The sequence below is a fragment of the Erinaceus europaeus genome, chromosome 14, assembly GCF_950295315.1.
Source record: "Erinaceus europaeus chromosome 14, mEriEur2.1, whole genome shotgun sequence".
Lineage (NCBI taxonomy): Eukaryota > Metazoa > Chordata > Mammalia > Eulipotyphla > Erinaceidae > Erinaceus > Erinaceus europaeus.
The window spans coordinates 80,847,493-80,866,658 of NC_080175.1; the positions used below are offsets into that span (position 1 = coordinate 80,847,493).

At 40.0% G+C, this 19,166-nt stretch overlaps 1 protein-coding gene across 3 annotated transcripts in view; it reads right to left on the bottom strand.

Annotated features, from left to right (window-relative positions):
• Nucleotides 1-19,166, bottom strand: part of CRYBG3 (crystallin beta-gamma domain containing 3) — a 108,843-nt gene that overhangs the window by 71,736 nt on the left and 17,941 nt on the right. For all 3 annotated transcript variants that reach the window (XM_060172093.1, XM_060172092.1, XM_007529827.3), the window contains 2 exons: nt 16,731-16,797; nt 5,562-5,983 (listed from right to left, as the gene is read on the bottom strand). In XM_060172093.1, coding sequence (XP_060028076.1) covers nt 5,562-5,983; nt 16,731-16,797 — 489 coding nt within the window. The remainder of the gene's footprint in view (nt 1-5,561; nt 5,984-16,730; nt 16,798-19,166) is intronic.

A 19,166-nucleotide genomic window follows, 5' to 3' on the forward strand; every position in this document is an offset into this window, starting at 1 on the left:
AGCTGTTTTACATTCCTTAATGGAAGAGGAGAGTAAAATAATTCGTTCCCATTTGGTGAAGGGGACTTTGTGGGTACTTTCAGTGAACATAATCAAACTGATTTACAGGAACTAGTTTAAGCTTCTATATAACAGATATCTCCCACAGCACCTTGGTAGAAATGTTATATACTTGTAACTAAAATGTACATTCTTATATTGAACATATGATATCATGCTTAAAGCATTGAATAAAGTTTGATGGTTAACACTAATACAATTAGCACTTTTCAGGTACTGATCAACTACACATGCACATTTTTTTTTTTTTTCCTCCAGGGTTATTGCTGGGCTCGGTGCCTGCACCATGAATCCACCGCTCCTGGAGGCCATTTTTCCCCCTTTTTGTTGCCCTAGTTGTTGCAGCCTCGTTGCGGTTATTATTGCCATTGTTGACGTTGCTTTGTTGTTGGATAGGACAGAGAGAAATGGAGAGAGGAGGGGAAGACAGAGAGAGAGGGGAGAGAAAGATAGACACCTGCAGACCTGCTTCACCGCCCGTGAAGCGACTCCCCTGCAGGTGGGGAGCCGGGGGCTCGAACCGGGATCCTTATGCCGGTACCTGCGCTTTGCGCCACGTGCGCTTAACCCACTGCGCCACCGCCCGACACCCTGCACATTTTTTTTATTTACTTATTTTTGTTGCCCTTGTTATTTGTTGTTGTAGTTATTATTGTTGTCGTCGTCGTTGGATAGGACAGAGAGAAATGGAGAGAGGAGGGGAAGATAGAGAGGGGGAGAGAAAGACACCTGAAGACCTGCTTCACCGCCTGTGAAGCGACTCCCCTGCAGGTGGGGAGCCAGGGGCTCAAACCAGTATCCTTACACAGGTCCTTGCACTTTGTGCCATGACACATGTACATTTTTAAAGGTTAGTCGCAAGAATGTCATCAATGTTCCTCATTTTTAACAAGTTGCAGCTGAATCACGGTAATTGTCAGCTGTTAAAAACATCAAACCTTTTAAAGTATAAAAAAATTTAAGTTTCTCAAGGAAAGGAAATAAAAATGCTAAAAAATATTCAACCCAACCATAAAGTAGTTTCCCATAAAAATTACATCAGAACCTTGAGTTAATGTATGGAAAAACAACCCCAAAATTACCAAATAAGTTTTGTTTATTTACCACACAGGTTTTCTTAAAGGTTTCATATATTTCAACACATGCTATCAAAACAAAAATTTACAAAGCTATTAATTTTAAAATATTTTATTTATATGCTAGAGATAGCGACAAATTGGGAGGGGAGAGGGAGAGGGAGAGGGAGAGGGAGAGGGAGAGGGAGAGGGAGAGGGAGAGGGAGAGGGAGAGAGAGACTCACCTACAGCCCTGCTTTGCCATTAGTGAAGCTTTCCCTCTACAGGTGGGGGCCAGGGTCTTGAACCAGGGTCCTTGCGCACTGTAACATGTGCTCTCTACCAGGTGCACCACCGCTCCCACTCCATCCCATTATTTTAACTGACTGAAGAGGATATAATTTACAAAACCTTTTCTGCTGAAGGATTTTTTGTTGACCTTTTTTTTTTCATTGTGGTTGTAGTTATTGATGTCATCGTCGTTGGATAGGACAGAGAGAAATGGAGACAGGAGGGGAAGACAGAGGGGGAGAGAAACATAGACACCTGCAGACCTGCTTCACCACTTGTGAGGTGACACCACCTGCAGGTGGGGAGCCAGGGTCTTGAACCGGGATCCTTATGCCGTCCTTGCGCTTTGCACCATGTGCACTTAAACCCGCTGCGCTACCGCCCAACTCCCTGCTGAAGGATTTTTTAAAAAAAATTTTTAATATTTATTTATTCCTTTTTGTTGCCCTTGTTGTTTTGTTGTAATAGTTATTATTGTTGTTATTGATGTTGTCACTGTTGGATAGGACAGAGAGAATGGAGAGAGGAGGGGAAGACAGAGAGGGGAAGAGAAAGATAGACACCTGCAGACCTGCTTCACCGCCTGTGAAGCGATGCCCCTGCAGGTGGGGAGCCGGGGACTCGAACTGGGATCCTTATGCCGGTCCTTGGGTCCTTGGCTTTGCGCCACCTGCGCTTAACCCGCTGGGCTACCACCCGACTCCCTGCTGAAGGATTTTTAAGAACGCAAATACTAACAACTTAAAATTATTAGTGAGTACAAAAAATATTTGGTGCGGGCGTATTGCACCAAAGTAAAGGACTCTGGGGTAAGTGGGGTGGGAGAGTGTCTGGGTCCTAGAACATGATGGTAGAGGAGGATCTAGGTGGGGGAGAGAGTTGGAGTGTTATGCAGAAAACTGAGAAATGTTACACTTGTACAAACTACTGTATCTTACTGTCAACTGTAAACCATTAATTCCTCCAAATAAAGAAAAAGATAAAAAATAAATATTTGGTACTACTGCAATGGAGAGCAACATATGCCACCGGTTATCAACTTGTCTAAACAAGCTATCAATCCTTTTTACTGTACCCTGGTTATCAAAGACATATAAGAAATAGCAGACTTTTCAAGTATATTTGCCAGTACATATACAATTTTATGGACAACATAAAAACTTTCAACTGCTTAGTCAATGTTCCTTATATAAAAATTTTACATGAAATTTAAGTCTAGCAATTCAAAAGTATATGCTCTTAATTTTAAATTCAACATTTCATAGTTGAAATAACTTCATGACAAGAGTAAATATTTCCTCACTTTTACTATAGCATATTACAAAACTAGAACTACAAATTTAATATTTTCTCTAGATATTCTGTTTAAATAATATGTAAACTGGTTGTAAGCAGTCCTTCATGATAGTGTCAAAAGAAACTATTGATCAAAATAGTGTTCAACTTTTAAGTAACTCCTAAACAAATGGAAAATTATCAACATGTAACTAAAACTGTAATTCTAAAGCTGCTAACTTCCAAATTTCTAAGCAAACTGGAGGGAAGCATGTATTTCAGTCAAAGGGTACTCCAGTGACATTTTCCTTAGCTCAGAAGTAAAGAATGAGTATCTTTGCTGAGATAAACTGTCTAAAGACTAGCAAGATTATTCTGTTAACCAGGAGGGCTAAGGAGAAATAAGAGCCACAATATCATCTTCCAGTTTTTCTACTGTCTAGTAGCAAAGAAATAAACCTGACCCATTAGTCCAAACTAGAGGAGAGAAAGCACAAACACTATCCAATCCCCATACAACAGTCTCAAAGTCTCCAACATTTTAGATTACTTTGAAAACAAAAGTCACTGGAAGGGGAGTTTAAAAAGCTGAGGTCCATTCCTAGAGACTGAATAGGTGGGTGTGAATCATTGGCATTTGCAATGCTTCCTCTAGGTGACAGAAACAGCTTGATCTAAGAACCATATTCAACAGCTTAGCTTTAAGCCATTCTGTTCTATAGGATACTGCAACTGACCATTTCTCTGTTAAATATTTGCTTCCAACTAAATTCCCTGTAAATAATGTGTCAAAGAACACCCAAGGTATGCCTTTAGAAATAACTATAGGCTTTTAAAGATTCTTAATACATATTGCCTTCAAGTTAGCCAACAAATAACACTCTCTTCTCCTAGCAGAATAGAGAATACCAGTCCTCCCAACTGAGTCAGACAAGAGTATTATCATTGCTGACTTCTAGGAGGCGTGGCCATGAAGTAACAGTATTATTGTTATCAGTAGAAGAAGTGATTAGTTGGGTTTGCATTTTCTTGATGGCTGGTGATAAGTTCTCTGTAGTTTATACTTCCAATGATTTATATTGCCCCTTTTGTCTATTGGTAAGATTGTGTCTAATCTATGAATTAAAACATTTTCTGACATTTTTTTCGTATGTGATTTTACCATTGCCAATTTAATTTCTTTCTTTCTTTGTTATTGGATAGAGACAGAGAGAAATTGAGAGAGAAGGGGGAGATAGAGATGAAGAGAAACAGAGAGATGCCTGCAGACCTGCTTCACTGTCTGTGAAGTGATTCCCCTGCAGGTGGGGAGCCAGGGGCTCCAACCGGATCCTAACTAGTCCTTGAGTTTTGCGCCATGTGTGCTTAACCCACCGCACTACCACCCGACTTCCAATTTAATTTCTTATTGCTTATCAAAACAGAGTTGAAAATAGGAAGTAATCTCTTTATCTCTTTCTGGATACCTACCATTGCTATAAAATTTAAAAATGCTTCCCATCAAAATTAGCAATTTACACCAAGCTACTTTTAAAATATCTACAACTATTCTAATCAGTTTCAACATAAAAGCAAGCACTGAGTTTTGTTTTCTTCAGTTTGTTAAGTAATATTTCCCAAGTTCTCCTTTGTACAAGAACATGAAATTCCATGATGACATTCAAGGGTTCAAGTCACAGTCAAAGTGCTCCAGACTGTCTATTCTGTGTTATTAAGATAACCAGCAGATATTACAAACAGTATGACATTGTTTCAGTGACCACAGTTAACACCAGTACATTTTAACATCTGGCAGTGAAAATGCCACATCATTCTTGATCAGAAGACTCAAATTCATCTGGGTGCATCTCAGTCCTCACACCGGTAAGATGAGTCTGTGCCTCTAACACAAGCTAGCTAGGAGGAGCTAACTGAAAATACAAATATGAAAACACTTTGAAAACACAAAGAACATGAAAACACTAAGTTACCTAGATCTGATCGCGGTAGTATTGATGACCATTTCAAACACAAAACTACTTCACTGATAGAGGCTAGATTAAGATAAACTTCTTACTAATTATAAACGAATACATTTCTGTAATAGATATCTAAAGGACTCAGCACTGTTATAAACATTTTTCAAGAAAACATTTTTTTTTTTTGCCTACAGAGTTATCCCTAAGGCTCAGAGCCAACACTTATGAGTCCACTTCTCGTGGAGGCCATCTATTTTCCATTGCTGCTGTTATTGTTGTTATTGGATAGGATAGAGAGAAATGGAGAGAGGAGGGGAAGACAGAGAGGGGGAGAGAAAGATAGATACTTGCAGACCTGCTTCACCACTTGCGAAGTGACCCTCAAGAAACTATTTTCAAGAGAATATTTCTTCTGGCTCATTCAATTTGAAGAAAAAAAATTCAGTGTCCATTATTTAACTAAAAAAAAAAAAAAAGTCTCCTAAACTTGCACAAGATTCCATTTTCTTAGAGTTGTGTAAAAGATTTATAAAGATAGTGTTATAACAAAATCAATACCTTCCATTGGATTCCAGAAAAAATAGATAATAGAATGAAAATACAAATGTAGAATGAATTTTCTCCCCAAAATGCTTATACTGATCATACTGCTTATTTCAGTAGAAAATACTCCCATTCAAGGAAGTCTTAACTTGCATGATGGCAAAGTTTGCACCTAAGAGGTATTATCACCCCCCCAAAATAGAACAAACAATAGATCCTAGATTACTTGTATGGTATTGAGTATCCTATCATTTTCTACCTAGACACACAGACAATATAAAGCACCTCATCCAACCCCCTCCATTAGTAAGTAGCAGAGGTGAAAATTCAACAGCCAGGTCCAAAACCTCATTGGGGGGGGGGGGGCAAATAAACTTACTCTAGCAAATCACTGGTTTCCTGCTCACTGTCTTGTGTTGTATCCAAAGAAACGGTATCTGAGAAGTCAGTTGAGTTGGACTCTTGTTCTTCTGCTGGAAGCACCTGGATTCCTGGGGGGTCACTGACAGTTTCCCCTTTCCTTTCAGTCTCTTCCTCATGACAGTCACTGGGAGTATGTACATCTTTCTCAGTTTTGTCACGGCCATCTTTGAAAGAAGACTGCTTAGATTCACCAAGATAGGACTTTCCTGAGATACTGAATAAGCTGCCAAGAAACTGAAAAAAGCTTTCTTTTGGCTGTCGATCATTTTCTCCTGTTTTGGTATCAGAAATGCAACTTGAAAGGTCATTTGATTTTTTGGAATTTTCTTGCGTGATTATCGTCTCAGCATGGTTCTTTTTGTCTTCACTTTGGGGAATCTTTGAAAACAAATTAGAGAATAATAATTATTACCAGCAATAGATGAATAACCTGCTACACATGACACCATGTGCTAGATGTCAAGGACACATATGTGACTATGACTAATGACTTGTTCCCTTGGTCAGTTCACAAGGTAGTGAAGGACATAGTCAGCATAATTTTCACAAAGCTGGATACTACATGCTATGGAGAAGCACGGCACAGGTGAGAACCCCAAACAGGAGGTGCTGGTCTAGATTTGCTGTAGGTGAGAGTACAGGAAGTAACGCAGGGGCAGGGGATGGGTGCTCCCTAGAGGAACTGCTTTTTTTTTTTTTAATATTTTTTTATTATTTATTTATTCCCTTTTGTTGCCCTTGCTGTTTTATTGTTGTAGTCATCGTTGACGTCGTTGTTGGATAGGACAGAGAGAAATGGAGAGAGGAGGGGAAGACAGAGAGGGGGAGAGAAAGATAGACACCTGCAGACCTGCTTCACCGCTTGTGAAGCAACTCTCCTGCAGGTGGGGAGCTGGGGGCTTGAACCGGGATCCTTACACTGGTCCTTGCTCTTTGAGCTACCTGCACTTAACCAGCTGCATGACAGCCCGACTCCCGAGGAACTGCTTTCTGAAGTGGACTTCAAAGTGACGGCATGGTGGCTTATCTCCCTGACTGTCTCCTTCCTCTCCATTCTCTCTCTCTTTAAAATTTTATTTATTTATGAATGAGAAAGATAGGAGGAGAGAAAGAAAGACATAACTCTGGTACATGTGCTACCAGGATTGAACTTGAGACCTCCTGCTTGAGAGTTCAATGCCTTATCCACTGCGCCATCTCCCAGACCACCTTCTTCTAGATTCTCTCTCTCCTACTCTCTATACTTAGTACACATCTAAAAAGCTTAATAGGGCTAGAAACTAGGGTACAAATATGAGAAAAGCATAAGCTAAGTAAAAAAGGAGAGAGAAGATAAAGATGATGAAAAATCTTATGTATATTTAAATTTAACCTTTATTATTTTTAAGAACTAGTGGACAGTATTTTTAAACTTTCAGTATATTAACTAATGACTAAGTAACCCCATCATTTCAGTACTGCACTCACTCATGACTGTAAAAATGGTTCCTCACAAAGACGAGGAAAGACAACAAAATGCAGCAATTCAGAAGGAAAAGTTCACAATGAACCCCTCATGGCAACACAGAAAGCTGTGTGTATTGATGTGCACAGCAGACAGCGCTGGGAATTCCTGCAGGTGTCAAACATGTTAAACAGAGATGCTACTTCACCTGCTCGTAAATTACTGACCAAGCCGACTAATGGTCATGTGGACTCTGAACAAAGGCTGGACTGCTTTATCAAAGAGCTTGTTAGCATTCCCTCATGCCCTTCCAAAAATAACTTGATTAGTTCTAGGACAATGTGCCAACTTGCCCTGCCATCTAAACATGCTGGCTCACCAATTTGTAAAAGGAATGTAAATCTGACAATATCTGTCAGATGTCATGCTCACTACTCATCAAAACAGAAGTGGGAGTCAGAAAAAGATCCGGACACCGAGGTATAGCCACCTTAGGGTACTGTAGTTTCACATGACAAAGTTTGTAAGAAGTTCATTTTCACACAGGCAAGCAAATCATAATTATGTCATTTGTTCACCTTGCTCCTTGTTTCAATCCAAGTCCTAAACAGTTGAAAGGAGTATACCACTAACCACTAATACAATTTTATTATAGTACAAGCCTGACAAAATGTTTAGCACTCATGAGCCCAGAAAATGAATTTGAAGCCAACCATATTTTAAGTTTAGTTCCCACCTTAGGTGTCAGTGTGCATTTTTGAGACAACAGAATTCTTCTGTGTTAGGAACTTAATAGAACTTGTGAGTCTCTATATTTAAAAGATCAGCAGACATCTGAAGTCACTCAAAGTCTCACCATTTACCGGCTTCAACTATAACACAATCCCACTGGTCTTGACCTCAACTGCCCAACCTTCTGTACATTTTGGGAGCCTGCCCTACACATAAACTTCACACTTTCCCCATTAAAAAAATTACATAAGTGGCCTTTCAGTTTGGCAACAGAAAACATGTTCATCGACATTTTTAAAAAGACATTCAGCGTCATGTGCAGACCATTACATATAGCAGCGAACAGCATGGGCACCAAAACAAGCTACATTAAAAATGTTTGTTGGGAAGTTTTTCCACTTTCTACAGATTGGGAACTAAAATAACATGTTTTACAATTAGTAGCAAATACAGTCCTTGAGTTTTCTGTCCATGCAGGAATACTGTCTAAAACATGGTCTCTGTGTAGCAGCAAGTTTCTGCACCCTTTTATTATCTTTGCTATGTGCCCAATGCAAAGAAATACAATGAGCATACTGGTTAATAAATAAAACTAACCTCAGGTTGATTTTAAGAAGCTTATACTCTAGGATAATAATCATTTCTATGTCACTGTACAGGGCTTATAAGAGATAAACATTCAATGAAGAACACAAAAAGCAAGATATTGACTAGGAGTGTGTGGGGGGGAGATCTAATACATAGAAGATTATGGGAGTCGGGCTGTAGTGCAGCGGGCTAAGCGCAGGTGGCGCAAAGCACAAAGACCGGCATAAGGATCCCGGTTCGAATCCTGGCTCCCCACCTGCAGGGGAGTCGCTTCATAGGCGGTGAAGCAGGTCTGCAGGTGTCTATCTTTCTCTCCTCCTCTCTGTCTTCCCCTCCCTCTCTCCATTTCTCTCTGTCCTATCCAACAACAACAACAACAATAATAACTACAACAATAAAACAACAAGGACAACAAAAGGGAAAAAATAAATTAAATAAATATTAAAAAAATTTAAAAAAAAAAGAAGATTATATATAAGCTTGCTCCGAGGATGAAAATATTATAAATACAAGTTATACAGAACGTACAGAGACAGAGAGTGAGGGTAGGGAAAATAGCATAATGGTTATGCAAAGACTCACATGCCTGAAGCTCCAAGGACCCTGCTTCAATTCCCTACATCGTCATGTCATCATAAACTGGACATAGAAGTGTGAGGTCTATTTACTATGTTAGGGGTGTGGATGAAGACTGGGGCACAGGAGACAGAAAATGAGAGTGAAGTGAAGAATTAGAAGTGAAGAATGAGGAGCAACAATGCCACAGATGATTAAATTTTCTGAATTACGCAACTATCTGAGTCAATACGCATCTGGGAAATAGATGTGGAAGTGAGCCTTTTGGGGGATTGCCTTTTGTGAGAGTGAAGGGAGTAGTAGGAGGTAAAATAACAATAGATCTTTATGTTCAATTTTTGGGTCCCTGGTCATGTAGAGATTGAAATATCTGGTAAGCAGTCAAAAGTGAAATTTAAATGTGTGACTTGGCCATAAACAGTGGCAACAAGGAAAGAGTCTTAGCAGGAAAAAAAAAAAAAAAAAAAAGGATGTAAAGGTAGACACCGAAAGAAAATGAGTAAGCGAAAGATATGGGGAAGAACACAGACTAGATCATCCCCTCCAAAATACAGCTTTCCGAAGGTAAAGGGCAAAGGCTATTCCCCCAAAACAAAGGGGAACAAATGTCAAATGCCACTGTAAGGTCAAAGAAAATGAGGATTATCCTCTTGCAGGTTTTCAAGAGCATAAGACATAATCCTCCCTCAGTAGTGGTGTCTTTAACCTTTCTCTCTACATTGAAGATTTACCCTGCTATTCTTATCTAAAACAGTAAATTCTTTTTTAAATTTTATTATATTTATTAATTTATTTATTGGATAGAGACAGGCAGAAATCAAGAGGGAAGAGGGAAATTGAGAGGGAGACAGACAGAGAGACACCTACCTGCAACACTGCTTCACCGCTTGCAAAGCTTTCCCCCTGCAGGTGGGGACTGGGGGGCTCGAACCTACGTCCTTGTGCATTGTAACATGTGCTCAACCAGGTGTGCCACCACCCAGTCCCTAAAATAGTAAACTCTTCCTCTTAGAAAAATACCTCTAGTCTCTTCTGAATTTTAATTCTTTCCTTTGCATTGTCCAGTACTAAGTTCCCCCTTCTCTCTCTCGCATTAGAGATGAAGGAGAGAGACACACGAGAGATAGCTGCAACACTGCTGTGCCACTCATGAAGCTTCCCCCCTGTAGATGAAGACCAGGGGCTTGATCCCAGGCCACAGCACATAGGCATGTATGAACTGTGCCAGGGCACCACCGCCTGACCTATGTATGTACACTCCAAAAGCAAGCAGGCCAGTGAGTCAATGTGATAATCTGGTGGTTGTAAAAGCCCGGGTGCAAGGATTTTCATCTGTATAATTTATTGCAGTATCTCTACCACCTTGACAGGCTGAAATATCTGTTAACATAGTAGACTTAAGGAATGAAGATTAGAGAGGCCAAGGCATGCAGGAGAAAAAGTTCTAACAGATGAGGAATTTATGAGTATAGTACCAATATAATGAACAGGTAGCAAGAAAACAGGAACAGTGGATAAATACAGTCAAACGCTTTGGGGGATTTTTTTTTTTTTTAAAGAATTTACCTTTATTTATTTGATAGATGCAGTTGGAAATCGAGAGGGAAGGGGGAGACAGAGAGGGAGAGAGACAGTGAGACACCCGCAGCCCTACTTCACCACTCCGGAAGCTTTCTCCCTGCAGGTGGGGACCAGGGGCTTGATGGGTCCTTGTGCACTGAAATATGCGCACTCTACCAGATGCACCACCACCACCCAGCCCCCCGGGGGATTCTTTTAAGTAGAAAAAAAAAGTGGTTAAGGTGTCCAAGTCAGAAGAATTGGCTTTTGTTCCTGCTTTGTGGATCAGTTCTACATCTGTTAGAGTGCCCATTATAGAAAAGGAATGAAAATTTTCAGAAAAAACGGAACACGAGATAATAAACCCAGCAGTCTTTAATGTCTCTCTAGTAAAGGGGAAACATCCATGTTGGAGGGGAGTAGGGACATTTCAGTATTCAAACACACTCGCCATTCCAGGTCTCCTAACCCCTTCCTTCTCAGGTGAGCCTACCACAGGAGTTCTACCTTACACTTCTGTCCTCTCAGTTCCCACACTGTTTCAAACCTTTTCTATCTAGCCATGAAATATGGCAGTGACCTTGAAGCCTCTTCTCCCACCACTCCTTGATCATCCTGGCTGAGAACAATTGCACTTAGGTGAATGAGCCCTGTTTAAAATATCCACAGGGATACTTAAAGCTATGCTGACTCACAACATCAACCACAAAGGAGTTACAGTGGCTCCTGAAAAATCAGTCAGCAATTTTTCCCATTTCCTACAGCAACTCTTAGAAATCTGCCATACCCCATAGACCATCCTCTTTCCACTTTCCCACATTTTCACTCAAAAGAGGAAAGACTGCTTGTTTTTCTGACTTACCTTAGTTCTATAGCTATCATTATAGGACTTTTGTCCATCTTCCTTCACCAGCATTCACAATGAGAGGAGGGATTTCTCCCAAAGGCTGATGATCCATCAGGGTATCAATGCATACACTTTGGTACACCCTCAGAATCCAAGACCTCTCCTCTGCTTCTTTTGTAATTCTTTTTATTATAAAATTTATTTTTTAACCAGAGCACTGTTCAGCTCTGGCTTATGGTGGTGCAGGGGACTGAACCTGGGACTTTGGAGCCTAAGGCATGACAGTTTGTTTGCAAAACCATTATGCTATCTACCCTCCGCTCTTTTGTAATTCTAACTAACATTCAACAGCATTTACCTTCAAGTCAGCCTTCTCTCTCCCACACTGATTTTTTTTTTAAAAACTAACTTATTTTTATTGTTTTTTATTATTATGGATATTTTTATTCCTGCCAGACTTTAAAAAAAATGTTATTAGTGACAATACTGATTTACAAAATTATATAATAACAGGAATATAATTCCACACTATCCCACTACCAGAGTTCCACATCCCCCTCCCCTTCATTGGGAGCTACAGTAGTTCTCCCAATGTTGTAGATGTGTTGGCTACTATATATATATATATATATATATATTTCCTGTTTTACTATTATATTTATTTTCCCTTTTGCTGCCCTTGTTGTTTTATTGTTTTAGTTATTATTGTTTTCGTTGTTGGATAGGACAGAGAGAAATGGAGAGAGGAGGGGAAAACAGGGGGAGAGAAAGGCAGATACCTGCAGACCTGCTTCACTGCCTGTGAAGCGACTCCCCTGCAGGTGGGGAGCCAGGGGCTCGAACCAGGATCCTTACGCTGGTCCTTGCTCTTTGTGTCAAGTGCACTTAACCACTGCGCTACCGTCCAACCATATTTCCTTTTTTCTATGGCCCCGCCTTCTCTTCCTTTCTAAATCACACTCACGCCTAATGTTACTGCTGAATGTCCTTCCTTTTTTCCTCTTCTCTCTCTGGATCCTGATGGAGTTGGAGCTCAGAGCTCTCTGGTCAACTTCTCCAATCATTTCTCTCCCTCTGGGAGTATGGACCAAAATTCTTTTTGAGGTGCAGAAGGCGGGAGTTCTGGCTTCTGTAATTGCTTCTCTGGTATTTGTAGGTCAGTCTATACCCCCAGCCTGTTTCTATCTTTCTCTAGTAAAGTAGGGCTCTGGGGAGGTGAAGTGTAAAAACTGTTGGTCTAGCATGGCCTAGAAGATGATGCAGTCGTCAAGGTTTGGACTTACAAGATCATAAGCTCAATCCAGGCACCACATATGCCAGAGTGCTGCTCTGGCTCCTCTTTCTTATGAAATAAATACATCTCTTTACAAATGCTGGGCTGGCCTAAGTGAGAAAAGCTAGAGCTAAATAGTACCAGTAGGAATGAACAGGAGGGAAGGGGGCACCTACAAATTAGTAGTCTACCATATTATCAAACTGCAAACACAACAAAATATGATTGTCTCACAGGTAAAGAAAAAGCATCTGGGGCCAGGTGGTAGCGCAGCGGGTTATGTGCACATAGCAAGAAACCCAAGGACCGGTGTAAGGATCCCAGTTCTAGTCCCCAGCTCCCCACCTGCAGGGGGGTCGCTTCAACAAGCAGTGAAGCAGGTCTGCAGGTGTCTGTCTTTCTCTCCCCCTCTCTTGATTTCTCTCTGTCCTATCCAACAACAATGGCAGCAATAACAACAACAATAATAACTATAAACAACAAGGGCAACAAAAAGGGAAAAAAATAGCCTCCAGGAGCAGTGGAGTCGTAGTGCAGGCAACAAGCTCCAGCAATAACCCTGGAGGCAAAAAAAAAAAAAAAAAAGCATCTGACAATATTTAACATCCACTTAACTTATAAAAACAGAATGTTCAAAGCCACTGGTGATCAAAGAAATACAAATAAAAACAATAAGATGCCATATTACACCTGTGAGAATGTCACATTAGAAAGGGCAGAAACAACAGATGTTAAAGAGGAAGTAAATGGAAGAACCCTTCCTTCTACACTGTGTTCTGAGAAATGTAATTGGTTTGGTGTATTGCACCAAAGCAAAAGACTCTGGGGTGTGGGGTGGGTAGTGTTCAAGTCCTGGAACATGATGGCAGAGAGGAGCTAATGGGGGTTGAATTATTATGTGGAAAACTGGGAAATGTTATGCATGTACAAACTATTGTATTCCATTGTCAACTATGAACTATTAATCCCCCAATAAAGAAATTTAAAAAAATGTAATTGGTTCAACATCTGTCTGGAGATTCCTGAGAGTATTAGAAAATCAGAAACATTAGAGTATTAGAGCATTAGAAACAACCTAGTCTATAATGCAGCAACTTATCTACTAGAGATCTACCCACAGAACGGAAAAAAACATACCCAGAGACACCTATATATACACCTAAGTTCAGAGCAGCACTATCTTTATAGCTCACACGTGGAAGCAACCCAGATGTCCAATGACAAATGAATGGTTTAAAAAGTTGTTACGGGAGTCGGGCTGTAGCACAGCGGGTTAAGCGCAGGTGGCTCTAAGCTCAAGGACTGGCATCAGGATCCTGGTTCGAGCCCCCGGCTCCCCACCTGCAGGTAGGTCCCTTCACAGGCGGTGAAGCAGGTCTGCAGGTGTCTGTCTTTCACTCCCCCTCTCTATCTTCCCCTCCTCTCTCCATTTCTCTCTATCCTATCCAACAACAACGACATCAATAATAACTACAACAATAAAACAACAAGGGCAACAAAAGGGAATAAATAAATAAAATAAAATTAAAAAAAAAAGTTGTTACAGGGCCAGAAAAATACCTCAATTCAATAATGCACTGTTTTGCCATCTATGCAACTCAGGCTCAAGCCCAACCCCCACCACATTAAAGGAAACTCTGGTGCTACGGTTTCTTTCCCTGTCTCTCTGGTTCTTGTTGGTTTTGCCACCATAGTTAACTGCAGAAGCTTGGTGCCAGCACTAGGAACCACCACTCATAGCAACCATTCATTCCTCTTTCCCTTCCTCCTCCTCCTCTTTTTCTATTTTATTTGATAAGACAGAGAGGGGAACGGGAGACAGAGAAACAGAGAAAGCTGTCTCTCTTCACCACTTGTGCATCTGCAGCTTGAGAGCAAGAACTCAAATCTGGATCCTTATGCATAGTAATGTATGTGTTCAACCAGCTGCACCACCAACTGGCCCCCTCTCTTCTCTTCTCATCTAAAAAAAAGTCAATCTACATCGGGTGAAGCCCTGGATTAAAAAAATAAGAAGAAAAAGAAAAAGAAAGAAAATTGTGGTACTTATATACACACTGGGATACTATTTAGCTGTAAGGAATAATGAAATCTACTTGTTACATCCTGGATGAAACTGGAAGGACTCAGGTTAAGTGAGACTAATAAGAAGGAGAAAGAAAGAACAATACTGGATGACCTGATTTCTAGGAAGAATTTAAGAACAAAAAGAACAGAAAGGGAAAACACAACGTGAAACTTTGGGGATGGTCGATTACAATACAGCAAGAACTCTAAACGGGAGATCTGAAGGGACAGAAAGACGTTGGGAGTGTCCACTGCACCATGCTGGAAGAGGACTAAGGACAGTGGTGCGTGTGCTGCTCAGACACCTATCATATGGAAATGAGAAATTATACTCATATGAGTATAACTGTATTTAGATCATTACTTTCTCAAGGAAGAAATTTGTTACTTGAAAAAAAAAGTATCTTGCCATTCCCAACAGTATAGAAGTACTCTAGGGGGCATGGTGTTAAGTAAAATAGGTCACACAGAAAAGCAAATACCATGTGATCTCACTTAAAAATAGAATACTAGATAAAAAGGCCTGAGTTCAAAATAAAGAAAATATAGACTGGGTTGCCAAAGAAAGAGTTGGTGAAGGGGGCGTCAACAAAATGAGCTAAGAGTAGAAAAAGCAGTTTCTAATCATAAAATAATTAAGCCACGGGGATATATGATATTGTTACTGTAGTTAGCATTATTGAGTTGCAGAGGACAATCTTAAAAGTTTTTATTACAAGAAAGAATGTAGTATGGACAGTATAGTATGCAGTATGTATTGTGACAAGCATTAACTAGGTTTAATGTGATGAATATTCACAATATCTAAATGTCAAATGGTGATGTTGTATAACTGAAATTAACATACTGTTGTATGACAATTATTCCTCAATATAAAACGGTGTCTTGAAAATGTCCTTGTGAAATTGCTGTCACATTGCTACAATTATCTGAATTGTTGAGAATAAAAGTGTATCAAATAAGTTATTTAAAAATTAGTAACTAGTGGTCCAGGAGGTGGTACAGTGATAAAGCTTTGGACTCTCAAGCGTGAGGTCCCGAGTTTGATCCCTGGCAACACATGTGCCAGAGTGATGTCTGGTTCTTTCTCTCTTCCTTTCTCATAAATAAATAAAATCTTTAAAAAAAATTAGTAGCTAATTTTCTCCTAGTGATTTTTTTTAATTTTTTGTTTTTATTATTACTTTTTATTTTGTATAGTTTACAAGAGGACTGCTCAGCTCTGGCTTATGGTGGTGCAGGGGATTGAACCTGGGACTATGGAGCCTCAGGCAGGATAGTCTCTTTGCATAATCATTATAAAAATAATTTTTTAATCATTTAGTAATTTTAAAAGATTTTTAGCCAGGTAGGTAAATATTTTGTACAACTCTTCTATTTGTCTTTATAGAAGCAACAAAAGCTAGTTGATATGCAAGCTGACCAAACATTCGTGGCAATGGCATATAACAGGAGTAGAGTATTTCACCAAAGTAAAAAGACTCTGGGGTGGGTTGAGGGTTCAGGTCCTGGAACATGATGGCACAGGAGGACCTAGAGGGGGCTTGAATTGCTATGTGGAGAACTGAGAAATGTTATACATGTACAAACTACTATATTTTACTGTTGACTGTAAACAATTAATTCCCCCAATAAAATAAAAAGAGGTCAATAAATGTTTATCCTACAAATCACTATTAGTTGCCAGGAGCGTTTGAGAACATATGGCATTATCAATACTTCCAAGGAAGGAAGAAAAATGTGAAAGTCAGATAATTCAAGTAACAGATTAGAAAATTAAGGAATGAAGAAAAATGGCTCAGCTGAGGGTCTCACGACTGGTTAGTGACTAGAATGGGTAAGATTACCACTCCCTCTCCTTTTCTCCCACCTACCCCAAATGCAATGATAGAGCTGGGTTAAGTACTCTCATGAGGTAGTAAAATAAACACAGCGTTCTTATTGGAATGCAAAACAAGATGATAGAGTCTAAAAGAAAAGGAATAGAAGGGGAAGAAAAGGCACAAGCTTAAAATAAAATATCAATTTAAAACTATACCTTTACTGCTTCTGGTGAAAGTACATTTTCCTTTTTCTGACTTGTGCTCAAGAGCTCAGTTTCAACACTGAAAAATAAAAATTACAGTTTCTTTTGAAATTGAAAGAGAATTACTAAAAATCATATACAGTGTGTTTAGAGTAAAAATGGAGAGGTCCTTGATGTGCAATACAAGAAGATTCATATACAAAGTGTCATAGCAAGAATTTGTGGATTTGGATCTCTACACTTAAAAAACACATTGAAAAATACTTATTCGGGCTTCAGCATTTAAGTCCACTGTGCATTACTTTTTCTATGTGCCTAACCAGCATCACAGTGAAGATGCACTTGAACAAAGGAATACCGGTGTGTAACTATCACAGTCTCAGAAAGCGTTAACACTCTTTGATTTTATTTATATTAAGGTTCCCCTAACCTGATCTTGGATCAGTTTCCATGCTAAGTGCTTATGTGGACTACATTCCTACTCAAGACAATTTCAGTAAACGCATATGCTCGTTTAGAAAAGTCTGACTATTCAAACAGAGCAGGCTTATCTAGTCTTAAATGTGTTCCACCTTCTCCAGAGTCCTTTGCTTTGGAAGACAGGTAGGGGAGGGCAAGGGGGAGCTTTCAGGTGCCAGTACATGATGACAGAAAAGGACCTAAGCGGGGGTGAGAGTGTTTTGTAGAGACCTGTCATGGGAAACCATTAACCTCCCAACCACCACCACCACCAAAAAAAAAAAAAGTGTTCCAGATGACAACTAAAGAATCAGATTTTCCCAGTGTCCATATCCAACAGAGAAGCAATTATAGAATTATAGAAGCCGGACTCCCACTTTCTGCATTCCCAAAAAATTTTTGATCCATACTCCCAGTAGGGGAGAAATGATAGGGGAAGATGATCAGAGGGCTCTGAACTCCAATTTTATCAGGACCCAAAAAGAGAAGAGGAAAAAAGGAGGGATATTTGTATGTAGTAACAGGTGTATGTGTGACTTAGGAAGAGGAGATGGGGCTTTAAAGGGGGGGGGGCAGTGTAAATGGGGATTTGGGGGGGATGTTCCAGGTCTAGGAACATGATAGCCGCGGACGACCTAGTGGGGGCTGAACTGTTAACATGGAAAACTGAGAAATGTTACACATGTACAAACTATTGTATTTTACTGTCAACTGTAAACCATTAGTCCCCCAATAAAGAAGATTTTTAAAAAGGGCAAATACAGACAGATAGTTGTAGAAATAATAAGTCAACCCATATCTACAACCTTGCTGTAGCTTCCAATGGAGGGAATAGGGGTTTAACTCTGGTGTTGGGAATGTTGCAGAATTTTACATGTTATCTTATGATTTTGTAAATCAATATTAACTTATTAATTAAAAAAATCAGATGTTCTACATAGTCACTGGACTACCTTCACAAATTCCTTCTGAAATGTCCTAACAAATGACTTTGCCTACTAGGCACTAAGAAACTTTAGATGTAAGTATTTTTAATGTTTGACTTTATATTTTATTTTAGATAAAGGCAGAGAAAGTGAGAGGTAAGGAGAAGATATAAAATGAGAAGGGTAGAGAGATACCTGCAGCAATGCTTCATCATCACTCATGAAGCTTCCTCCCTACAGGTGGGGGCCATGGGCTTGAACCAGGATCCTTGTGTATTGTAACAGCTGTACTCCACTAGATGCCTGACCCCTGGATCTAAATATTTCTAGCTATGTTTATATGTGATCATACTTTGATAATGCTACACCTACTGAGTATCTCTAAAGATTATCCAAGGCCAGGTGGCGGCATACCTAGTTGAGAGCACTTGTTATAACATGTGTGAGAACCCAGATTCAAGCACCCAGTTCCCAGCTGCAAGGGGAAAGCTTCACAAGTGTTGAAGCAGGGCTGCAGGTGTTTCTCTTCCTCTCTATCTTCCCCCTTCCTCTTGACTTCTGGCTGTTTTTTGTCAAATAATTAAAAAAAAAAGATTATCATGACCTGTGCCAGGACTGTGTTTGTCCTCTAGGATATTAAGAATGAGTAACTCAGCATCTTCCTAAAACTCCACCCAATAGGGAAGACTTCTATTTTATATTTCATTATTTTATTTTATTTTATTTTTACCAGAGCACTGCTCAGCTCTGGCTTATGGTGGCGCAGGGGATTGAACCAGGGATTTCAGAGCCTCAAGCATGAGAGACTCTGCATAACAACCATTATGCTATCTACCCCTGCCCCAATAGGGAAGATTTCTATGCAATACATTTTAACTATACCATATGGTAAGTGATCACAACAGGCCATGGCCGGTGCGCCGCTATGTTCCATCGCTGGGGAGCCAGAGACAACCAGAACTGCCCCTGCGGCTCCAGACAGACTATGACCCACATAGTCAACGACTGCCACCTCTCCAGATTCAAAGGAGGTCTCGAAACTTTACATCAGGCTCAACCTGAC